We start from the raw sequence: 25,555 nt of genomic DNA on the forward strand, positions 1-25,555 counted from the left end.
GGCGGCGGCAGTGCTGGTCACGGCACGGACCGGAGCACCGGCATCGGCGGCCCCCGAGCCCCAGCCCCTACCGCGGAGCAGCGAGCAGCCCGGGCCGGGCCAGGCCAAGCGGCAGCATGATCACCTCGGCCGGTGAGCGCTGGGCCGGGGTCCCCCGCCCGCCCGCCCGGGATTTAGCTGAGTCAGGGCCGGTGCCTGGGCACAGCCGGAGCCGCCGCGCCGGCCTCTGGGGACCCATCCCTCCTCTCCAGGGGGCGCCCCCGGCGGGGACACCCGGCTCTCCACCGTGGGGGCATCGACGTGTCACCGCCGCTGCCTCCCCACTGGGCTCCCCCCCCCCCCCACGGCGGCCGTGTGTGAGGTGTGGGGGGGAGGCTGGCCAGGCAAACTCGGACTCCTGGGTTCCATTCCTGTCTCTGCCCCCTCCCTGCGTGGGACAGGTCACTTCCCGCCTCCGTTTCCCCGTCTAGGACGGAGATCGCCCTGATGTACGTGCCTCCGTTTCCCCATAGAGAGCAGAGACCGCCCTGATTTCTTTCAGCGATCTGCAGGGGCTTGGCTGATGTTCCCAAAGGGCTTTAAGCTCTCAGAGCAGCCTGGCTGTAGAAGGGAAACGTGTTGGTTTTTTTCTGGGAGGCAGCTCTTTCCCTTCACTTTGTCACAGCCGTGAAGATCAGCATGGGAAGCATTGAGTGCTAGGAACTGAGTTTCAAGGCTCTGACTTGCCAGCTGGGCACCTTCAGAGGAGGTTACCCTCTTTGGATCTTGCTCTCTGGCTCATCAGATCAACTCCAGGTTTAGCAATATTCATCTCAAGACACATTTATTTGTCTAAACAGTTTAGTAACTTGATTTGATTTTGTGCTTTTTCTTTTAACTTCCTGTAGTTAACGTGACTCACTGCCTGAGTGATAGACATTTTAGGGACTAGTTACAGGAATCACAAAATGTGTTTAGTCCTTGACATCTACTGTTGCGTGTCAGCTGCCGCGCTTGGGGGAAAGATCCACTTTCATTGGTGCTCTGAACTCCACTGTGGAGTTAGCAGGATTCCATCCTGAAGTTCTGGCATTGCAGTAGGGATGCCTAGTCATAGGCATAGTCATTTGTCCAGGTTTAAACCATGGTCCTACTTTTCTAATGATATTCTCCCATCTGGTACTGAGCCAAAATCAGACCTGGCTTTGTCTGGTATCACGTGGCGGGCACAGGTTTAGAAAGAGCACTGCTCTGCCCCCACTGGCATGACCTTGCTCACACCAGGTGTGGGAGGCCATGCCAAGTGGGGGTGAGGTCCTGCCAGTGCGGACAGGCCCACATCATTCCTCGAAGTACTGGTGTGTTTGGTATCCTGAGAATGTGTGAGTGGCCACCCTACCTATTCAGGGGGTGCAAATCCAGGCCTGACTACTACTAGTCAAAATCTTAAATAACACAGAATTGGTAGAAAGAACAGGAAGACTTGTGGCACCTTAGAGACTAACAAATTTATATGAGCATAAGCTTTCGTGAGCTACAGCTCACTTCATCGGATGCATCCAGTGGACAATACAGTGGGGAGATTTATATACATAGAGAACATGAAACATGAGTGTTACCATACACACTGTAAGGAGAAAAGGAGTACTTGTGGCACCTTAGAGACTAACCAATTTATTTGAGCATGAGCTTTCGTGAGCTACAGCTCACTTCATCGGATGCATCCAGTGGACAATACAGTGGGGAGATTTATATACATAGAGAACATGAAACATGAGTGTTACCATACACACTGTAAGGAGAAAAGGAGTACTTGTGGCACCTTAGAGACTAACCAATTTATTTGAGCATGAGCTTTCGTGAGCTACAGCTCACTTCATCGGATGCATACCTTGGAAACTGCAGAAGACATTATATACACACAGAGACCATGAAACAATACCTCCTCCCACCCCACTGTCCTGCTGGTAATAGCTTATCTAAAGTGATCATCAAGTTGGGCCATTTCCAGCACAAATCCAGGTTTTCTCACCCTCCGCCCCCCCCCCCCCCAAACTCACTCTCCTGCTGGTAATAGCCCATCCAAAGTGACCACTCTCTTCACAATGTGTATGATAATCATACACACATCATACACATTGTGAAGAGAGTGGTCACTTTGGATGGGCTATTAGCAGCAGGAGAGTGAGTTTGGGGGGGGGGGGCGGAGGGTGAGAAAACCTGGATTTGTGCTGGAAATGGCCCAACTTGATGATCACTTTAGATAAGCTATTACCAGCAGGACAGTGGGGTGGGAGGAGGTATTGTTTCATGGTCTCTGTGTGTATATAATGTCTTCTGCAGTTTCCACGGTATGCATCCGATGAAGTGAGCTGTAACTCACGAAAGCTCATGCTCAAATAAATTGGTTAGTCTCTAAGGTGCCACAAGTACTCCTTTTCTTTTTGCGAATACAGACTAACATGGCTGCTACTCTGAAAACTGAAATGAATAGTGCACTTGTGCTTTGCATCTGAATTGGGCTTGGCACAGTAAGAATAATACTGTTGGTAAGATCCTGTAGAATAACAGTGTAGTTTCTGGCTTAGTCTTATAGCAATAGTTATTTAACTTTATTTATTTTAAATTGTATAGTTCGATCATTGTCCACTGCATGCAAGTGACTGTGCCAAACCAGTAACAGATCACTGTTCCATGGAAGTTATAGTGTAGAGACATGAGGCTATTGTCCAGAATAAACATGGGTGTTTGGATGTTATAGCTGAAAACTGAATAGATGAGTTGTTATAGCTTTCTTGAAAGCAGTGAGGGTGGTGAGCAGTGTGCTAGGTGTACAGTGACTGGGAGCCTGTTTCAGATCTATGGAAGAGGCATGATTAAAGATCTGAAGTCTGGAGTGGGTGAAAGAGATAAAGGGTGAGGTTAGCAATTAGCAGAATATAGGGCTCATCAGGAAGTATAGGAAGAGAGGAAGCCAGAGAGAGAGGCAGGTGCAGAGTTAGGGAGAGCTTTGAAGTCAACGAGAAGTTTGAATATTTGGAAGAAGGGAAGCCAATGTAAAGATTCTAGAATGTGGGAGACCTGGGCAAAGCCAGCAAGAAAGGAAAAAAATAATGATTGAACCTGGTTTTTGCTATTGAGGTATTTGTTGCCTGAACACTTTTCAGGAGAGAAAAAAAGAGTTCAGGGAAAAAATTAATGGTTATTCTTTTAGTCTGCAATCATGATTTCCTGTCCCTGATAGTTAAAAGCTCAGTTCTCAGTCTAAATCCCATTTCTGTTTGGGGAGAATCAATTAGGATCATGTTTTGAATGACCCGTTTATTTTAAGAATAAAAAATTGGTAGGAGTTGGAGGGAGATAGCATAGGCTTGCTTCCTAGCTGCTATTTCTGGTAAATCAATAAGGTATTGAAATTTACAAGAATCCTATATGTGGAGTAGGATTGTATAAGATTCATTCCCCTACCTGGTCTCCCCGCCAGGAAGGGCATGGGCAGGCTGTATAGTGCATACATCAATGATAAAGGATACATTGTCAAGTGTCATAGTGATTTAGTATTTTGATCAAGAAGCTTATACACACTTATATGCTGTTTTTTAAAGGATACATTTGCTTTACATTTGCAGACAGTCTTTAAGTCTTTACCTAATAACTAAAACCATAAGCTAGAACCATGCCTTTTCTTTTCACAATATTGTTTTGGGACTAAGTTACATTTTCTGTTGCAATGCATAAAAGTTCATCCCGGATAACAAGCTTCTTGTTTTGCAGCTGGAATTATTTCTCTTCTGGATGAAGAAGAGCCACAGCTCAAGGTAAGCTTGAAAATGTTGATTAGACCTGAGAGCAACAAACCACAAGCTGAAACTTTGTACCTGTTTTTTTTACAATAGAAACAGGCAGATTCTAGCAACCATAATAGCCAGAAAAGGACAGGTAGCATTCAAGCTGCATCCAGTCAAAAGGACTCATTGCCAGAAGCCTGAGATGCACAGGCAATTCATGTGAAATTCAGCTAACTGCAACCAACCTCTTCTTTTAATGCCCAGGATGTCTTCAGGTTCCAACATGGGTCATGCTGGGATCTCTAGTTTCTGGAGGCTCTGCCTCTCTGATGATGGCAGGAGTTTGTAGGCTGTATATGGTCCAGGGGTTGCACTTTGGATGTTCTTTTACTCTGTATTTTACTGTTTGAGTCAGAGTTAATCTCCTTTCACATGTCTCTAACATAATTTGGGAGAGGGAGAAACCAAAATAATCTAACCTCCATATAGTCTTCTAAAAATGTTTAGTAACCCTAGTGGAGGGAGAAAAAAATAACCATGGAGACCTTACAGTTTATAAAATATGCATATAGACTAAAAAGCAACAGAGGCCCTCTGAACCCAACAAACAACCCAAATCAGCAGAACAAAGAGGCAGTTGGCAGGTTGATCGCATCACCTTGCTCACAGGGTGTAATCAGGGTGACCTGTATTCCCTATGGGATATGTTTTCCAAAATAGGCTGCTTTAGCCAACCTGCAAGAAAACAGGGACAAAGATAGCTGTGAGTCAGTTCTGAAGACTCCAAGCATTTTAAGGAATCTCAGTAAATAAATCAGTTTGGCCCAGTGCTGCTCCCAGTGAAGTTGGGGGGAAGCAGATCAGGGTTCCATAGCCCCACCTACAAAATGGGGATAAAGAACCCTACATTTCCCCCAGGGGAGTCATAAGAATAAATTATGTTTGTGAGGATTGCTCTGTAAGCCGTGGTGTTGGTGGCTGTGAGATCTTATTGTAGGATGCAGTCAGGAGGAGAAAAATAGAATGAATGCAACTCTTTAACAGTTAAACTTCTATTACTTTCCATAGGAGTTCGCTCTTCACAAACTGAATGCTGTTGTCAATGACTTTTGGGCAGAAATCTCTGAGTCAGTGGATAAAATGTAAGAGAAGAAATCTATTTTTGGAAGGGTGGGTGCTCAAATAGAACATGGAATGTAATGCATTTGCCTTTCCTCTGGCTGCTTGATCCTGGTTAATGTAGCAGTTATCTCCCCATTTTCCAAAAAGTGTTAATTTTAGCTGGATTTGGTTTGAGAATCTATTCTCCCAAAGTTGCTGGTGAGGTTGAAAATTTCAGTTGGCCTATGCCTTTGGGAGGAGCTTTGCATGCTCAACTGATTGTCTTTTCTCTGACCTTTTCAGTGAAGTTCTCTATGAAGATGAGGGCTTCCGGAGTCGCCAGTTTGCTGCCTTGGTGGCTTCCAAAGTGTTTTATCACCTGGGAGCCTTTGAGGAGTCTCTGAACTATGCCTTGGGAGCAGGCGATCTCTTCAATGTCAATGACAATTCAGAATATGTGGAGACTATCATTGGTAATTGACAGTGGCTCTAAATAGAAAGCCCACTAGTTGGTAAAACTACTATTACTTGAGATCCCATTTGCCTTTACTGCTGTCCTCCAAATTCCCTGATCTCTGTGTAGAATTAGCTAACCAGATGCTGCAGCTGCTTTTTCCAGCTTAGTATTTCTTGACTTTCACTGTTTATAATTTTGTCTAGATTGAAGAACCGGCTTACCTAGGTGCTGTTATAATGCAAATAAATACTGTGCATCTGGGAAGTCTCCTGCTGTTGTACCCTCACCCAGAATCTCCTATTTTAAACAGTCATGTAAAACATGTATGTGCCTTCAGCACTGAAATCAAGACTTTGGGGCAAATAAGTCTTCCCCCAGTAAACAGCACTAGTGACCACCCAAGTGATTTCAGTGTCTCTTGCTACTTTGTGTTCCCATGTGTAACTAAGGGAACTATTAAGTAGGTTGATAGTGGGATGTAAATGACTTGATAATTTAACCCTAGACTGTGGTCATGCAGTGGGCCAAGTAACTTTAATTTAATGACAGGTTTCAGAGTAACAGCCGTGTTAGTCTGTATTCGCAAAAAGAAAAGGAGTACTTGTGGTACCTTAGAGACTAACAAATTTATTTGAGCATAAGCTTTTGTGCTTAGAATGCATCTGATGAAGTGAGCTGTAGCTCACGAAAGCTTATGCTCAAATAAATTTGTTAGTCTCTAAGGTGCCCCAAGTACTCCTTTTCTTTTTAATGTAATGGATTTAGACAAGGCAAAGGTGATGTTAAATGCCTGTATATGTAGACATGCATCATCTTGGAGGGTTCTTATTTTTCTCCCCAAACCCTAGTCGTCAGATTTTCAACTGTCTTATACTACTTTTAAAGCTGTGTGTGTTTAGGAAACTGAAGGTGATTGTTCTTTACGTTCCATCTCAGCAAAATGTATTGACCACTACACCAAGCAGTGTGTGGAGAATGCAGAACTGGCCGAAGTGGAGAAGAAACCTGTCGACGAAAGGCTGGAAGGGATTGTTAACAAGATGTTCCAGCGGTGTTTGGATGATCACAAGTACAAGCAGGCCATTGGGATTGCACTGGAGACCCGCAGGCTGGATGTCTTTGAGAAAACCATACTGGAATCGGTAGGTTGAGTATTCACATGTAGGGTTTAATTTTCCCCTTCAGGGTTTGGATCAAGAAAAGGGAGGTTCAAGTGACTGTAAAACTACAGATTTTGTTGGGGGCAAAATAAGAAAGTGACGCTCATTGGGAAAATGTGTTTGGTGAAACCCAGTGATTCAACTTGAATGATGATTTTTACCTTGTCATGTCTTGTTTATTTTCTCTGTTGCCCCTTTTTAATATTTAAAGGGGCACTTAATGTACTGTGGTGGATAAGCATCATATAGATACATTTCAGTTCTAGTGAAGTTTTAATTTAAAAAATAATTTGAAACTTTTTTCGTGAACAAATCTGAGGAATGAAGTGTGTGTGGGCAATAATTAAACCACCTCTTCCCCCAAAAAGGTGTTCACCAGGAAGTGCAAGACCCTCTCTTTGTTTAAAGCTATGTATAACCTACCTGTTGTAACTGTGGACGTTCTGATTATCCACATAAATGGCCCATCCGTTTTTGAATCTTGCAGAGCTCTTGAACTCCATGTTGTCATGCAGGAGTGGGACACATAGGTTGATCATGCATTATTCAAAAAAAGTATTTCCTTTTATCTACTTTAAATTTGTAGCCTTTCCATTTCAGTGAATGTACCCTAGTTTTTGAAATATGAGAGAAGGTAGCTAGGAGTGCCCAACTTACCTTCTCTATTCCATTTGTTGTTCTGTATACCTCTGTCATGTCCCATCTTACTAATCTCCGTCTCTTAAGCTAAATGGTCCTGATCTTTTCAGTTCTCATATAGAAGTTTTTTTCACACATATCAGAACTGAATAGACCTTTCTCTTCTCAATCTCCTGCATGAAGTATGTGTATAAGAGGAATTCTTTGACTGGATGGTCCATTTTGTTAACCTTTCTATGTTGAACACCTGCATTTCCCTGGGTTGAGTATCTGATGGTCAGGAAAAAGTGTGTGGGACAGAAAATTTAAGTATTGAGCTCTCAAGGTACATTTGTGCTTATGTTTGAGGCTTTAATCTGGAGTGAATTTGCGTCTTTCCGTGAGTGTTGTTCCTTGGTGGTGGTGTATACTTGTTTTGGTTATAAATGGTCTTCTCTTTGGGTCACGTTTGTATGCATGTGGTCTTTGAGTTTTTACGAGAGAGAAAAATAAGAGACCAGATGTCAAGCATAAAAGAAATTATGTGTAAATGGTTTTATTCCTTAACCTTGATTTTTAACAACGTGTTACAAAATCTGGACTGTGTTTTTTCCTTCAATTTCAGAATGATGTTCCTGGAATGCTAGCCTACAGCTTAAAGCTCTGCATGTCTCTGATGCAGAATAAGCAGTTCCGTAATAAAGTGCTGCGAGTTCTGGTTAAAATCTACATGAACCTGGAGAAACCAGACTTTATCAACGTGTGCCAGGTAATGCTATGTAGCTCTGCTCTTCATAAACTCTTTGCTTAATAAAAATTACTGTCTTCTAGGTGTATCTATCTCAATTCCCACATGGGCTTTGATCATATTTAGTTAAACAAATGAAATTCAGTTTCCTGGGGGAGGCGGGGGATGCTAAATATGTATCGAATGGAGGTCAATATTAAAGATGGACTCTGATATTTCATACTCGGTCATGCTCATTCTTTTGAAACGAAGCTTGGTCTAAAACAAGCATTTTAGCAAAATGGTACATGTTCATTTGGTAAAACCTTTCAGTCTTGTTCTAGTATTAGTACGAGATTACACCATCATTTCAAGTAATGAAGTGGATGTACTGTAGGTTATGCCCATACATCTTCAGAAGATGCTGTTATACATAGGGGGGAAAAAATTCTTAAGAAGGTTCTCTGACAGTAATTGTGTTTAAAATGAGACTAAGGAAAATATTAAGTACTTACAATAACTGTTGTAAGATTATTAGTATCTGCCCTGGGTGGGGGAGACATCTGTCCCAGGGAAACAGTACAGAAATTAGTATGGGGAATTGATGCCTGTTCTTTCCTCTTGCAGTGTTTTCTACCTGGTGGATTTATCTTCATTTTATTTTTTTCAGTGCCTGATTTTCCTGGATGACCCCCAGGCTGTAAGTGACATCTTGGAAAAGCTGGTGAAGGAAGACAATCTTCTCATGGCTTATCAGATCTGCTTTGATCTGTATGAAAGTGCCAGCCAGCAGTTCTTGTCTTCTGTGATCCAGAATCTTCACACTGTTGGCACCCCTATTGCCTCTGTGCCTGGATCAACCAACACTGGGACTGTCCCTGGACCTGAGAAAGACAGGTGGGGATGTTGGCTTGTGTAGAAATATAATTGTCATGTTCGGTTAGAATACAATTGTATTTTAGTAAATTAAATTACGCAGGAATGTTGGAAGAGCATGCATCAGTATTCTTAGACTTTGGGAAATGTATGGCCCAGGGAATAGTAATATGTAAGTCCCTTAGTTTTCAGTTTTTCTTTTGTTTACAATTTCCTGGGGATTTTGTGGCATTTATTACAAAATTTTTAAAAGGTGAAAATTGCTGAAAACAAATTGATGAGACGGTTTTCTGGGTAAATATCAGGGTTAATACTGAGGGATGGGAGAACAGAAAAAAGCAACAGAGAAAAGCCAAGAGTATTGAAAGTAAAAGCAGTTTAATGCTGTGGTAGTTTATTTCATGAACAGTGTTTAGTTGCATAATATGTAGCGCTATTAGATGGTACCTGAACCTATTGGAGCCCAGAGGTACTTTAACAGAGAGAATTTAATTACACTTAAACTAATTATTTATTGACATAAAAACATCTTACCTAATGTGCTATATTGGATTTTCTTAGCATAATCAGTATTTTCATGTACTTCGGTGGTCTACAGTTTGGGTGAAAATTGGTCAAAACTGAATAATAACTTTTGTAAAACCTGGGAAATTTTCAGTAAAAACCAGAAATGAAGGGCCTTATTATTACTAATATGATACAAAGCCTTTCACCTCTTGTACAAAGCTCACTAGTTCAAATTCAGCCTAGATCTCTGTTACAAGAAGATTACGACCGTCTGGGGATTGTTCAGCAATCTGTATCACACGATCTTAGTGGCCAGATATCCACATTATACAAGGCACGCCCAGAATTGGTGCTAATTGGTCGCCACATTTCATCTCCTCTTTGGTCCCTCACAAGTAGTCCACGTGGCACAAAGAATGAACTACCCTCTCGTTCCTAGAGGTGGACCTCTCTAGGTTAAGATGGAGGCATGTGGATACAGCCTTGTGGGGGAAGCTTGTAGCGCTGCTGTTCTTGCTGTGCCTGTTCTTTAGCCTCTGGAGCTGCCAGACAAGCACCCACATCTAATTAAATAGCATTTAATGGGGACTGTAGTCCAAACCAAGCGTACCAAAACACAAGGGCCTATGGAAATGTAGGAAACTGGTTCCAAACACCTTTGTTTCTTCAGTCAAGAGTGCGTATGTAGCAGGTAGATGTTCCCCTGTTGTGATGCCCTACAGTAAGGGGGAATATGTACCCACAAAGCAATTTATAAATCAGCCTGTGCAACGTCTGACCTCAGTTAGTCCTCTTTGAGCACTGCCTCTGAAGATTGCATTGTAGGGGTCAGCAGGCAGCAGCCCTTTCCCTTGAGCACTGGAAATGCACTTTTTGATCATTCGGAGAAACCTGGACAGATTCCTCTCCCCACATCTTGTTGTAGCATTGGCAGAGCCTTATGCTTCTGTAGGTGCTGTTGCTTGGATGAGATGTGAAATAATTATCCCCTCCAACTTGCTTATACTGCCCATCCAGTCGTGTCGGTGAGAGAGATGGATGATGCCTGAAGTGTTCTGGCTGGCATGGCACTCCCCAGGAGAGACTGGAAAACTGCCTGTGTTTATTTTACAATGTCAGGCAGAGGGAGTCTGTACAGTATATTCGGCTATAGCGATAAATGGAACGTTTCCATCCACTACGCAAGTCTGTCAGGGCCTTGCATCAGTGCCAGCTTAATGACTTGGATTGCTTTCCCATTCGTCGCTACGTCCATCCTTACTGACAGTGGTGGCCCCATGGCTTTTGAGGATGGAGGTAATTCCCTTGCTATGTCTCGCTCCCAAACACATTTCCACCAGTGGCTTTCCCTCATGTCTCCCCTGCCTCTCAGTCCATACAAGCTTCTCTAGTCGCTGCACTTTGCAGCCACCGTGGGGGCCAGGATTCTCTCAGTCTTTTATCCCTAACTCCCTTCTAACTCAGATTGCAGAGGGGGCTGCTATACCTGTGTGTGTCAGCCCTGGGCCGTGCCCAAGGTCTCTTATCCCCGGAGCTTACCTTCACACCCCAGTCTCCTGTGACAGGGCGCCACATGCAGCTGTTGCCAGAGCATGTGGCAGTCATGAGATGTGAACTGGGTTGTATTTTTTGTTTCATTTCAGTGACACTATGGAAACAGAAGAGAAGCCAAGTAGCACTTGTGCTGCGAAGTCTGCAGAATCTGTGAGTGCCACTCTGTGAAATCAAATGTGCTGTGTTCAGCTCTCCATACACGTTTTGCTTAGATCCCTTCCTCTTCTTCCCTGTCACAAGGTGGGATGATCCTCTAAGGGAGTTGGGCGTACCCCTATCTGTGACTAAATTAGCTTCCTCCTAAGTCAGAGGTGGGCAAACTACGGCCCGAGGGCCGCATCCGGCCCGTCAGACGTTTTAATCCGGCCCTTGAGCTCCTGCCAGGAAGCAGGGTTGGGGGCTTGCTTCACGCGGTTCCTGGGAAGCAGTGGCATGTCCCCGCTTCGGCTCCTATGCATAGGAGCAGCCAGGGGGCTCTGCACACTGCCCCTGCCCCAAGTGTCGCCCCTGCAGCTGCTATTGGCTAACAAACAGGGCCAATGGGAGATGCAGGGACAGCGCCTGCAAACAGGGCAGCTCGCAGAGCCGCCTGGCCGCGCCTCTGTGTAGGAGCCAGAGGTGGGACATGCTTCCGGGAAGGGCTGCTTCCGGGAGCTGGTTGAAGTAAACGTTGCCCGGAGCCTGCACCCCGACTCCTTCCCATGCCCCAACACCTTGCCCCAGCCCTGATCCCCCTCCTGCCCTCCGAACCCCTCGGTCCCACCTTCCTGCACCCCAGAGCCCACCCCCCAGCTGGAGCCCTCACTCCGCCACCTGCACTCCAACTCCCTGCCCCAGTCTGGATGCCCCAGCCGGAGCCCTCACACCCTCCCGCACCCCAATCCCCAATTTTGTGAGCATTCATGGCCCACCATCCAATTTCCATACCCAGATGTGGCCCTCAGGCCAAAAAATTTGCCCAACCCTATCCTAAGTGATAGGTTTGAAGCTAGGGGTCAGATGATAGTCTGAAGATAAAAGGTCAGTAAGCAGCTGAGAGAGAGAAAACTGTAGGAAGCAGGTAGGCTTCTGCAGGGGACTCTGGGTCAGGAGAAGGGGCCAGGTAGAAGGACCTGGTTTATCTGTTTGATTAGGACTGTATTAGTACTGAGGAAATTAACTCCTCCCCAAAGAAAAGCACTGAAATTCTGCTGCTGTTGGGCACTTCATTCTGATGTACTGCCTGGTGAATTGGCTCACTGCCCCACAAGTTGTTCAGTAACAATTTTCCTGACTGAGAGAGCTTGGACATTGCTTCTGGAACGCCAGAAGGAGTTGCTAGAGTAATACAAGGCGCTCATGTTCCCTGGGGGCTGTACCCTTTGCCTCTGCAGTGCTTACAGCCCACAGTGGAGGACAGAGCTTGGTGCTTGAGTTCTGATCCCTGCTTGGGAATAGTGCACATTGTGCTTTTGCTGCTCTACTTGGCTTTTGCTCATTAGATTTTCTGTTGTGTAAAGCTTGCTCTCTCTCAAGTACGTTCGAAGTAAATATGCGTACACCCTAAGCAGCAAATGTAGTAGCCTGCTGTATATCTTCTGGGGCTGGTGAAAGGAAATAAATAAAATGCTACTCAAAGGTAATGCACACGTGGACTAGTCATGGGAATCTTTGAGATTGTCTTGTAGATGTAAGTTGAGGTATTTGCTGAAACTAGGTTCAGGCAAAGAAACAACAGGGTGGAAGTCCTTACCTTGTCAAGAGCCTGTGAGCAGTGCACTCCGGGGCAGGGTGTCTTGAATTAGTTTCTGTTACCTGAACACCACTGGGTGTGACAAGGGGAAAGCATGCATAAGCAGTCTTTGTGGCCTGAAGCATTCCTGAGTTTAATCTGCCCCAGATCAGAAAAGAAATAATTGAGGAGATTAGTTGAAGGGCTAACCTAGCTGTACTTGGTGGGTCTCTTTAGCATAAAGCTGCTACAAAGAGACCTGATGTACTTTCCACCCTCTGCGACAGAGCACCAAGCAGAGACTTACCCTGCAGAAGTTACCTAGGGCTGTGGGGACGGGTTATTCTGGCAGAGCACTGGAAACACACAGGCAGTGGAAATACAGCCGTGAATGGTAAATTGTTTCAAAAGTCATAACACTGGGTTCTCCCTCCCCAGCCATTGTAAATCAGAGCAGGGTGGCTTTAGCACATCTGTTTCCATTGACCTTCCGCATTGAATTAAGGTGTGTTCGGAGCAGTTCTAGCCCACATCATGAGGCGCAGCCTGTGATGCCCAAAGTGTTGCTGCTTTGAGTCCTTCCCCAGTATAATATCCAAGGAGGTATAAGCACAATGTGAATATAGGTGACTGTCTCTTGGGGGAGAGTCTTTTCTCATCTGTTGAAGGTATGAGAGACCAAACAAAGCAGCATGTTGAACCTTTTTGGCATTTGGTAGCAGTCTTCTCGCAATACCTTCCATTCAGTTCAGTGGCTGCATTTAATCTTAGGGGGTCTGTCCCCTACATAGAGGCACTCCCATTAATGTTTCTGGGAGCTGGGTTATATGCACTGTGGGAAAAAATAATGCCCTTCCCAGAGGTGCTGGTCTCTGAAGCGCGTGACGGGGCGTGAACTGTTAAATATGCCCATCTATTAGCTCTCTCCTGGGCCAGTGTTTTCGCAGAGCTTGATCCTGGGGGAATGCAGGGATTCTGATGACCTGTTTTTTTTGTCTTTGTTGTTCGTGTGTGAAGAACCCAGAGCCTAAGGACCAGATTTCAAAAATGATTAAAATTTTAAGTGGTGAAATGGCTATTGAGTTACACCTGCAGTTTTTAATACGAAACAACAATACAGACCTGATGATTCTCAAAAACACAAAGGTAAGAGACCTTGGATTGTCTTTTTCTTTCTGGAATCATCACAGATTTTCTGGTGACTGTGTTTCATTACTGAACGTAGTCTCCTCCTTGAAGCAGTAGGCTTTAGCAAGACCTGTATGTCTCTTGGAGGAGTCTGTTTATTCTGTCTCTCTCTTTCCAAGGATTTAATTTAGTATATTGATCAGACCACATTGGTTTTAAAACTTGAAACTCCAAGGCTAAAGGAGGCTGCTTGTTCCCACCGTCTGGCCCAAACCGATCAGCCCCCGGAGTGTGGACCAGGGAATCTTGAGGTGTGGCTTGTAGGCACCTTTCGCTGTATCTGTGGGTTGAACATAAAGCTGCTCAATTACAGTACTTTAATGCAGGGAATAAACTGAATGTATTGGGGAACTCGCGTAATTTCTATTCCACTAGGGAAGATACTAATGACAGAGAGAGAGAGTGCACATAAATTTTTTCACACACACACACACACAGTAGGTGCAGCCCATGGGCTCATGGCAAGCTTTGTCCCTTCTGTCCTTTAAACCAAGTGATTATTGTAAATCACAACAGAGAGATTATTTGAATCTGAAATGTAACCTCTGTCCTCAGCAGGAGGTGGTGTGAAACTGTTGCTGTAAGCAGGAACACATCTATTGGGAGGTTCCATTTTAAATGCACTGGAAATGCATAAAACTCTTTTGGGTAGTGATTCAGCGTAACCTTCTAGGAAGGGCTTGAAATTGCTGTCAGCAGCACCTACGGTGTAGCAGTAGGTTCCTGGAGTTCCTGGCTATTTAAGAGGGTTCTCTTCTCCTTTTGTGCTGTTGCTTCGTTCCAGAAGTTTACAGAAAGGACTTGTCTGCACTAGACGAATTGGGTTGAGATTAGATAGGTATGTATTAACAAGCAATACATCCCCATCAGGAAAAAGATCATGGTTAGGTTGGGGTTAGTTAATACAACTTTAATTGTGACTTATTTTTCTAGTACAAGTGCAGAGTGAGCAGAACTTTGCGTCTTAGTTGTGAATCTTCTTTGCTGCAACCTGGTGTCTGTTTCTTGCATCTTGGTGATTGATACTTGCCTATTTTGCTCTTCCAGGATGCAGTGCGGAACTCTGTATGCCACACAGCAACGGTTATAGCAAACTCCTTTATGCACTGTGGGACAACCAGTGACCAGTTCCTTCGGTAAATACATTGCAAAGAAGTCCAGTTAGCATTCAGAGAGCTAGAATACTATGTTCAGTATGGTTCACCGTGTCTCCGAAAAGACATTGCAGAACTAGAGGAAGATCAGCAAAGTGATGATAATGATCAGGGGCTTGGAAAAGCTGTCAGATGAAGAGTGTGAAAAGGTTAAAATTGTTTCCCTTAGAAAGGAGATGGATAAGCAGAGAGGTGATAAGTGTATGAGATAACGAAAGGTCTAAAGAAGGAAGATTGGGAGCTTCTGATCTCCTGTCTCATAATGCAAGAGCAAGGGGACATTCAATGAATTTAAAAGGTGGGAAATTCAAAACCAATAGAAGGAAATATCTTTCCCACTTCATGTAATTAGACTGTGGAACTTACTGCCACAGAAAATCATTGTGGCAAAGAATTTAGCAAGATTCAAAAAGGCACTGGATATTTACATGGATATCTAGACTATCCAGAGTTTCTATACATAAATATAATTTTGAAAGTGATATTAAACCTTGTGCTTTATGGTTTAAACCACTCTCTGACTATTGGAGATCAAGATGAGACCAAGTGTGAGGGTCAGATTATCTCACATCAGCCTGTTTGTGGAATTCTTACATCTCTGAAGCATCTGGGTCTGGCCTCTGTCAGAGATGGAATTCTGCTCTAGATGGACACTAGTTTAATCTAGTCTGGCAGTTCCTGTTTTCCTGTGAATAGAAGCTGGCTTGCTGATGAGCTAGTGACACTCAAGAGGTCAAAGGTGGGGACTGAACCCACTGCGGGAGGTGAAGAAAGAAAATGACTGATCAAATCCCTGCAGCTGAGCTGGGAACAGTGCTGATGGGCTGCATGATGAGCAATGTCCAGCTCTCTGGAAGGACTGCTCAGCCTGCAGCCAGGTCTTTGAATATGTTGAAGTAGTAGATTTATGTAGTTCTGTATTGTCACTTAATGCTGCTGTTCAGGACGGTGATTTCCAATGTTCAGCGGCTGAGCTGGGACCAGCCAGAAATCAGGGCAGCTCTAGGCAGTGAAGCATGGAAACAGCCCCTCCCGTCTCCAACAGGTGCCGGTTTTGACAGCAGTTTTTCCTGATGAAATATGTCGTTGGGTGTTATAGAAACTATATTTAACCCCTGACTTTCCTCCTTCCAGAGATAATTTGGAGTGGCTGGCCAGAGCCACTAATTGGGCTAAGTTTACTGCTACTGCCAGCCTGGGTGTCATACATAAGGTAAATGCTGCCTTCATTCCTGTGTGCCTAAATGTAAACTCTTGCCATGCCAATGCTGAGACTGTTTGTTTGTTTTTTTGTTTTGGAATGGAGTGGGGATTCTGGGTTATACACTAAGGTCCTGGTCATGCTCCAACTCATAACCAAGTTTGTAACCAGTCACTGATAAGGTTGATTTAAATGTGATTTGTCTCCTTGCATGGCCCGATTATAACTTGGCTGGAACCAAAGCAGCTAATGGTGCCTGACCCACGCCAGAGCCCTTGGCTGGCCCCTGGCTGTCCTTCTGTGAACGGCTTGGTCCTTTTTTTATTTGCAGTGCAACCCAGACACTTTAAGCATGTTGGTGTAATCGGTTTGGCTGAACCTTAGGTCATCTCGGAGTGCATTGTCCCATGTGCATACCTTTTGTGTATGTTCTCCAGGCACTTGATTCTTACGGAGGCACCACACCATAGAAGAGCTGCCTAGACTTTCCCCAGATTTACTGGTACAAACATAGCTAGGGAGCCTGTGGACATGCAAACGTGTCTCTGATGGCAGAACAGTTGCTGTGTAGACACAAACTGCACAGTGTAACCTATAACCAATCTAGGTGATTTGGCCTCTAGCTGGTTACAAAACCACAGTTAAAACTTGTGCTGTGGACAGGGCAGAATGTTTTAACAGGCATCTCCAAATATCATAAACTGGACATCTAATTTTTAAGAAACATCAAATACACGTGGCAGCTTCTTAATCATAGAGATGTGCGAAGACTCAGCTGATTTCCAGTTATTTTTTTTATGAAAGTACACATGCATATAGCAGAACATGCACTGGGCTCATCAAGGGCGTGTAGTGTAATTGTGGTCAGAAGAGTGTTGGAGAAATATGGCTTAAAGGGAAGAACCTTCAACTGACTTACCAAAATCTAAGTGCACAGAAGAAGAATAAAGTGAATGAACAGATGATTTAAAGAATTTACAAAGACCATTTGGATGGAAGGGACCTGTGAATACTAAACCTGTGAAGTGGATTTAATTCTCTAATCCATTTCTGATAGGTCACATCTAGCCTTGAATATGTGCAGTGAAGCTGTGATCTAGACAAATATTTGTCCAGCTTAATTAAAATGGAGGGGTCTCTTTTTGCTACTGTACAGTAAGAGAGACCACTCTTCTGCCCTCCTTTGCATCAGTTGGATGGTGGCTTCCACTTACCTAAATTAAATGTCTGTGGTTTTATCACTTTATTTTGTGGCTTCATGATGTTACTGAGCTTCGTACGATGATATGTTCTGGAGGAGCATTGATGGTGGCTGACCTTGCCGATTCAGTGGTGGGAAAGGAGGGTTAAAGCCAATCTAAAATAGTGGGAAACCATTGTAATTGCTTTGTGGGGCTAGAACCTTTAATTAAAGCATCCTGATTATTTGGCCAAATATGGTTCCTGGGCCAAAGTTGTTTGCATTGGCTTTGGATAGCAATCATGTGACCAGAGTGTAGTCACATGCCTCTGTGTGAATAAGTAGCTCAAAAGTGCAGAGAACACAGCATTAAAAGATTGAACATGCTGGGGTTGTGTTAGATCACAGCATGGAAATTGGTGGCTAAAGCAGATGTTTCCTACTAAGTGTTTAATTATGAAGACATTGTTACAATATTTTAAGCACTGTTTTCTTTCTCCTCTTATTTTCCCCCTTTCCCCAACCCCTTTGGGCAATGAACTTGCAGGGTCATGAGAAGGAAGCTCTACAATTAATGGCAACGTATTTACCCAAAGACACCTCTCCGGGCTCGGCCTATCAGGAGGGCGGAGGTCTCTATGCATTGGGTCTGATTCATGCTAATCACGGTGGCGACATCATTGACTATCTGCTGAACCAGTTGAAGAATGCCAGCAATGATGTGCGTACTAGATTTAACAATGAACCTAGTTGTGTTCTTGTACCCAACAGTGCGCTAGGTGCTTCACACAAACCAGGCCTTTGAGCGCTTATGCTTTAAAACAGATATGATACAACAACTGATGATCATAAACAGCCTGATAACAGGAGAAGGGCATGACTAAGACAATGGCTACAGCAAATAGCCTTAATGCCCTTCTTGTTAGTAATACAAGTGGGATTTTAGGATGGACCTGTATACTTGTTTCAAAATAAATGTCATCTACAGCATGACTTTATACCCATCCCTCCTTTGTTTTACAGTTGACTTACTGTATTATGCTGTGTTCTTGGCTCCAATTACCTACCAAAGGAATAAATTGCTGAAGCAACTGTGCTGCCAAAAAGAAAAGGAGTACTTGTGGCACCTTAGAGACTAACCAATTTATTTGAGCATGAGCTTTCGTGAGCTACAGCTCACTTCATCGGATGCATACCGTGGAAACTGCAGCAGACTTTATATATACACAGAGAATATGAAACAATATCTCCTCCCACCCCACTGTCCTGCTGGTAATAGCTTATCTAAAGTGATCATCAGGTTGGGCCATTTCCAGCACAAATCCAGGTTTTCTCACCCTCCACCCCCCCACACAAATTCACTCTCCTGCTGGTGATAGCCCATCCAAAGTGACAATTCTTTACACAATGTGCATGATAATCAAGTTGGGCCATTTCCTGCACAAATCCAGGTTCTCTCACCCCCCTCCCAAAAACCACACACACAAACTCACTATCCTGCTGGTAATAGCTCATCCAAAGTGACCATTCTCCCTACAATGTGCATGATAATCAAGGTGGGCCATTTCCAGCACAAATCCAGGTTTTCTCACATCCCCCCCCACCCCCATACACACACAAACTCACTCTCCTGCTGGTAATAGCTCATCCAAACTGACCACTCTCCAAGTTTAAATCCAAGTTAAACCAGAACATCTGGGGGGTGGCGGGGGTAGGAAAAAACAAGAGGAAATAGGCTACCTTGCATAATGACTTAGCCACTCCCAGTCTCTATTTAAGCCTAAATTAATAGTATCCAATTTGCAAATGAATTCCAATTCAGCAGTTTCTCGCTGGAGTCTGGATTTGAAGTTTTTTTGTTTTAAGATAGCGACCTTCATGTCTGTGATTGCGTGACCAGAGAGATTGAAGTGTTCTCCGACTGGTTTATGAATGTTATAATTCTTGACATCTGATTTGTGTCCATTTATTCTTTTACGTAGAGCCTGTCCAGTTTGACCAATGTACATGGCAGAGGGGCATTGCTGGCACATGATGGCATATATCACATTGGTGGATGTGCAAGTGAACGAGCCTCTGATAGTGTGGCTGATGTTATTAGGCCCTGTGATGGTGTCCCCTGAATAGATATGTGGGCACAATTGGCAACGGGCTTTGTTGCAAGGATAAGTTCCTGGGTTAGTGGTTCTGTTGTGTGGTATGTGGTTGCTGGTGAGTATTTGCTTCAGGTTGGGGGGCTGTCTGTAGGCAAGGACTGGCCTGTCTCCCAAGATTTGTGAGAGTGTTGGGTCATCCTTTAGGATAGGTTGTAGATCCTTAATAATGCGTTGGAGGGGTTTTAGTTGGGGGCTGAAGGTGACGGCTAGTGGCGTTCTGTTATTTTCTTTGTTAGGCCTGTCCTGTAGTACCACACAACAGAACCACTAACCCAGGAACTTAGCCTTGCAACAAAGCCCGTTGCCAATTGTGCCCACATATCTATTCAGGGGACACCATCACAGGGCCTAATCACATCAGTCACACTATCAGAGGCTCGTTCACCTGCACATCCACCAATGTGATATATGCCATCATGTGCCAGCAATGCCCCTCTGCCATGTACATTGGTCAAACTGGACAGGCTCTACGTAAAAGAATAAATGGACACAAATCAGATGTCAAGAATTATAACATTCATAAACCAGTCGGAGAACACTTCAATCTCTCTGGTCACGCAATCACAGACATGAAGGTCGCTATCTTAAAACAAAAAAACTTCAAATCCAGACTCCAGCGAGAAACTGCTGAATTGGAATTCATTTGCAAATTGGATACTATTAATTTAGGCTTAAATAGAGACTGGGAGTGGCTAAGTCATTATGCAAGGTAGCCTATTTCCTCTTGTTTTTTCCTACCCCCGCCACCCCCCAGATGTTCTGGTTTAACTTGGATTTAAACTTGGAGAGTGGTCAGTTTGGATGAGCTATTACCAGCAGGAGAGTGAGTTTGTGTGTGTATGGGGGTGGGGGGGGATGTGAGAAAACCTGGATTTGTGCTGGAAATGGCCCACCTTGATTATCATGCACATTGTAGGGAGAATGGTCACTTTGGATGAGCTATTACCAGCAGGATAGTGAGTTTGTGTGTGTGGTTTTTGGGAGGGGGGTGAGAGAACCTGGATTTGTGCAGGAAATGGCCCAACTTGATTATCATGCACATTGTGTAAAGAATTGTCACTTTGGATGGGCTATCACCAGCAGGAGAGTGAATTTGTGTGGGGGGGTGGAGGGTGAGAAAACCTGGATTTGTGCTGGAAATGGCCCAACCTGATGATCACTTTAGATAAGCTATTACCAGCAGGACAGTGGGGTGGGAGGAGGTATTGTTTCATGGTCTCTGTGTATATAATGTCTCCTGCAGTTTCCACAGTATGCATCCGATGAAGTGAGCTGTAGCTCACGAAAGCTCATGCTCAAATAAATTGGTTAGTCTCTAAGGTGCCACAAGTACTCCTTTTCTTTTTGCGAATACAGACTAACACGGCTGTTACTCTGAAACCTGTGCTGCCAAACTATCTTGTGTAAACAGAGCTTCAGCAAAGGTTTGCTCCTGACCACTCCTGGGCTTCTGCAACACTGACCCTTCTGTTTGGAACAGCCTCCTAATTAATGTTTGCCCAGCACCTTCCTCTCTCTCTCTTAAGATAGATAATAAAACAGAAAGTATCCTAATGCCACTATATAAATTCATGGTTCACCCATGTCTTGCATACTGTGTGCAGTTCTGGTCGCCCCATGTCAAAAAAGATGTAGTAGAATTGGAAAAGGTCCAGAGAAGGGCATCAGAAATTATTAGGATATGGAACAAATTCCATATGAGGAGAGATTAAAAGATTGGGACTGTTCAGGTTGGGAAAGAGATGACTAAAGTGGGGGGATAAGATAGAGGTCTATAAAATCATGACTGGTGTGGAGAAAGTGAATAAGGAAGTGTTACTTACCCCTTCACATAATACAAGACCAGGGTCACCGAATGAAATTAATAGGCAGCAAGTTTAAAACAAACAAAGGGATATACTTCTTCACACAGCATACAGTTAATCTGTGGAACTCATTTCCACATGATGTAGTGAATGGCAAAAGCATAACTGGGTTCAGAAAAGAATTGTATTAGTTTGTGGAGAATAGGTCTAACAATGGCTATTAGCCAAGATGGTCAGGGATCAAACCCCATGCTCTGGGTGTCCCAAAGCCTCTGACTGCCAGATGCTGGGATTGGACAACAGGATGGGTCACTTGATAATTGCCCTGTGCTTTTTATTCCCTTTGAAGTATCTGGCATTGGCCACTGTTAGAAGACAGGATACTGGGTTAGATAGACCATTGGTATTGCCCAGTATGGCCATTCTTATGTTCTTTGAGGGTATCTCCTAAGTTTCCCACTAGGTCTGTGAATCATTCTAGCTGGAAAGATCACGCCCATTTTGGGCTTTATTTTATATCATATTGCTCCTTTTGCCTTCAGAGAATACCTGTATAAATTTCCATTCAGGGTCTATTGGTGCAACACATTTTGCCCATTGCCTATCTCTGTAGAATTGTGGCTCTATTTAAATAAGTCCTTGGGAAGAGTGCTAAAAATAAAGCATCAGAAAATCTGTTCTAGTGGGCTTGTAGCACCCCTTACTCAGCAGATCTATGGGCTGGCTTTGGGAACATAGCTGTTGTCTTGATCAGAGACAGCGATTGGCTGGGGCTGGCTGGAAAGGTAAAATTGGGATTTGTAACTAGGGGGCAACAGTTCATTTGAGTTTTTGGGGGGTAGGGCCATACACTAATGGTTTCCAGCTTAAAGCTCTGGCTTCTTCAGCTGAAGTAGACACATTCCCATTGTAATACATTGAGCAGTAAGGAAAATGGTTGTGCTTTTTTGCAGATTGTCCGACATGGTGGTAGCCTGGGTCTGGGTCTGGCTGCCATGGGGACTGCACGCCAGGATGTGTATGATTTGCTGAAAACAAACCTCTACCAGGACGATGCAGTGACAGGTAAAGATGCTGCTTCTAAAACAACCATTTGAGACCTTGCTGGTAGTATAGACTATTTCCACGTTGCGTTTGCGTCCCGTGCAACTCTGCCCTGGCCTTTCCATGACCTACAAGGGGCTTTTATTTTGTTGCAGTAATACCTGTGGGCCTGATTGTATTGGAGATTGTACAGACACCTAGCCAGAGACAGCCGCTGCCATAAGAAGATTAGCCTAAGAATTGCAGGGACTGTGATTCAGTGAGCTGATGCTTCTTTTTAGGGGGTCCTTTATTTCACTCATGGGGCCTCAAAGAAACTCTTCTCCCACCACACTTTTTTTTAAACCTGTTTTGACCCCACATTCCTGCCAGATCTCATGATGACCCCTTTGGCTAAGAGAAGCTGAGTGGAGGGGCTCATGAAGGCCACTACTGCACTGGTTCAGGTTCACAGAAGAGCTTATGAGATGGTCTGCATGTGTACTGGCATGAGAAACACATTGAACCTGGGAGGGCATAGCACTAACTCCAGGGCTCATAGGCTGGTGTCTAGTAACATGATACAGGCATACAATCCAATACACCTTCCATAGTGAGTCATTAAAATGAAGACACTGCTGCATTAACAATCTATCTTTTAAGTAGCTTTATTTCCCACGGAGTGATTTTATTATACTGCTGTCTATTGGAGGCTTCTGCTATTGCGGCTCTGTGTAAACATCATCGGTATGCATTCGCAATTTTCCTTTAGAAGTGTCCTTCCTTCCTTCCTGTAGCTTTCATGAGTGAGCAAACACCATGCTGAGCAGCAGGTCTGCTGGGCACAGTGTCTAGAAACTCTGTGTTGACCTGTATCTCGGTAGGATGAGAGGCTGATGGGTATTGTGTTTACACAGGCATTGCTATATTAGTCTATTTTGGGAGCTCTGCATGCTTTACTGATTCCCTTTTGCTGCTGTGCAGGTGAAGCAGCTGGTCTGGCATTGGGTCTGGTAATGCTGGGATCTAAAAATGCTCAGGCTATTGAGGACATGGTTGGCTACGCACAGGAAACGCAGCATGAAAAGATCTTGCGGGGCCTGGCTGTTGGCATTGCTCTGGTGATGTATGGGAGGATGGAGGAAGCAGATGCCCTCATAGAGAGTCTCTGCAGAGATAAGGTAAGTGTGCCTGTGTTTTGATGCTATCATGGTCTGTTTCAGAGATTTCCCCCTGCTCCCTTCTGAAATCTCCAGCTTTGGTGAGAATGACTGCTTTCACCAGAAAAGTTTTTCCAGATAACTGAATGTGTCGATGTACTTGTTGGGTGATGTGTGGCAGTGGTCAGTAAAGTTATTCTGAAAGGGTTGGACAGTTCACAGATCATGATACTTTTTGCCTCTAGGTCATTAGTGCCAAATGGCATTCCCACCTGATGGCTGTTCTGCGGCGTGTCCCATGCCTAGTAGACAGGTGCCCATAGCCCGTTGTCGCCTTTGTTGGCAGCTTCAGAGCCCAGGAATTGAGGAGACTTGGAAACTGAACTTCTGAGTCCTAGCTGTGTCCGTAGAAATATAAATATTGAAACACTCTCTGTCTTCCAGGATCCAATCCTCCGTCGTTCAGGAATGTACACTGTAGCTATGGCTTACTGCGGCTCAGGGAACAACAAGGCAATCAGACGTCTGCTGCATGTTGCTGTAAGTTCTGCAGAGCCTGGGGCAGGTAATGGGATAGCTGGCGTGGTGGCAGCAAATACACAGTCCATTGACAGAACTCAGTAGCTGGAATGCTAATATTCTAATCTAAAACAGTGATGTAAAGGGACCTAAGTGGCCTCTCTTTGCTTAATGGAAACACGAGGATTAGAAGTCCTAGGGTTTGCAAACATTAAAGCTAAGAGACATTCAGCAAGAAAATAAACAAACTCCAATATTGCTTAAAGCAACACTATGCTAAAAAGTAGAACACAGCCCCAGAGTACTTGCTAGCTGGGCCTAAGAGTTTCTTATCTGCTCCAGATAACCTTCATAATAATTTATTGTGCTGAGCAGAAACAGGGTAGCCTCTAAAATATGGAGGCCATCAGCTCTTTCTGACTAATAGGTCTGTGATTAAAAAAAAAAATAGAACTTAAAACATGTCACAGTGTGGGAATGGTAGTTCTTTGTGAGTCTATTTCAGCCAAGGATAAGTTACCTCGCTGAATGTAACTGTTCATTTTTCTATCTCTGTAATCCCAGGCCTATATCCCAGATCAAATCAAATGCATGAGCACTGACGCGAAAGGTTGGGGGTTTGAACCATTCTCTTAACATCTTGTTTCCTCCTTAATTAGGTGAGTGATGTCAATGATGATGTGAGGCGGGCAGCGGTTGAGTCACTTGGGTTCATTCTGTTCAGGTACAATTTCTAACTGCATCAGTCCTTCAATTTGACTTGTCTGGGAGATTTTTTTTTTTTTTTTTTTTTGAAAGCATGTGTGCTTCATCCATCTCACTAACTGAATCAGTTGCTAACTAAATGGAAGCTGGAAACGGATAGAATAGAGGGAGAATGAAATCGGGTCAGTAGTAGAACCCGTCTCCTGTGCATTTCATGGGCCAGTGGATGTATTGGTATGTACTGGGATGAGATATAAATAGAAGGAAAAAGAGTCATGCAATCTTGCATTGTGAGTGGTGGTGTGGTCCCTTGTGAGAAGTAATCTGAAACTGCACAGTGCCCTGTTATGGTGAATCTACACATGGGCAATGACATTTTGGGGCAGAATGTATACTTTGAACACATCTTTAGTCAAAACCTTTGACTGATGTAGTATTTTGTATTTCCTCTAAGTGGCTTTGACTGAGCTGACTTTTGATTACCCTCCACACACTGGAGATGAAAGTTGCAGTGTCTGTACATGTTTTTAAGGAGAAATTGGCTTCAATCTAATATGCGAAGTATGAAGAAAATAAAAATTGACCCTCTGTGCTGGTACCAACTCTTGGGCACTTTATAGGAAACATTGGATTTCACGTATGTAGCCTCTGGTTCGTTTTGTACAAGGAAATAGTGGATTAAAGTAAGTTTCTGAGACGCTCTAGCATGTAAAACTTCTGTGTCTTTAATTAAATTCGTATTGAAATTTTCCACAGCGAGTTGCCAAGTAGAATTAAGCAAGTGAAGTCTAGTTACAGATTTAGGGAATGTGTCTGGTTTTATCAAATCATGGGTGGGTAACACTTGAACAGCAGTTTTGCTCAGTACATATTGGATAAAGTAACTTCTTTTTTTTTTTTTTTTTTAAAGAAACCGCAGTCATTTATGGCAGTAGACTTCCTAAATAAATATTCAGCAGACAACTTAATGAGCTATTTAGGAGGTC

The 25,555-nt window shown here is 44.0% G+C and overlaps 1 protein-coding gene across 1 annotated transcript in view; it reads left to right on the top strand.

Moving 5' to 3' along the window:
* PSMD1 (proteasome 26S subunit, non-ATPase 1) overlaps window positions 1–25,555 on the top strand; it is a 126,599-nt gene continuing 101,044 nt past the window's right edge. The window contains exons 1-16 of the mRNA XM_077825863.1: window positions 1–132; window positions 3,754–3,797; window positions 4,836–4,909; window positions 5,172–5,341; window positions 6,262–6,467; window positions 7,729–7,872; window positions 8,501–8,727; window positions 10,857–10,917; window positions 13,496–13,624; window positions 14,714–14,802; window positions 15,955–16,033; window positions 17,749–17,922; window positions 22,116–22,227; window positions 23,170–23,366; window positions 23,790–23,885; window positions 24,524–24,588. Coding sequence (XP_077681989.1) covers window positions 117–132; window positions 3,754–3,797; window positions 4,836–4,909; window positions 5,172–5,341; window positions 6,262–6,467; window positions 7,729–7,872; window positions 8,501–8,727; window positions 10,857–10,917; window positions 13,496–13,624; window positions 14,714–14,802; window positions 15,955–16,033; window positions 17,749–17,922; window positions 22,116–22,227; window positions 23,170–23,366; window positions 23,790–23,885; window positions 24,524–24,588 — 1,883 coding nt within the window. The 5' untranslated portion in view covers window positions 1–116. The remainder of the gene's footprint in view (window positions 133–3,753; window positions 3,798–4,835; window positions 4,910–5,171; window positions 5,342–6,261; window positions 6,468–7,728; window positions 7,873–8,500; window positions 8,728–10,856; window positions 10,918–13,495; window positions 13,625–14,713; window positions 14,803–15,954; window positions 16,034–17,748; window positions 17,923–22,115; window positions 22,228–23,169; window positions 23,367–23,789; window positions 23,886–24,523; window positions 24,589–25,555) is intronic.

Source organism: Eretmochelys imbricata, chromosome 9 (assembly GCF_965152235.1).
Source record: "Eretmochelys imbricata isolate rEreImb1 chromosome 9, rEreImb1.hap1, whole genome shotgun sequence".
NCBI classification, from domain to species: Eukaryota; Metazoa; Chordata; order Testudines; family Cheloniidae; genus Eretmochelys; species Eretmochelys imbricata.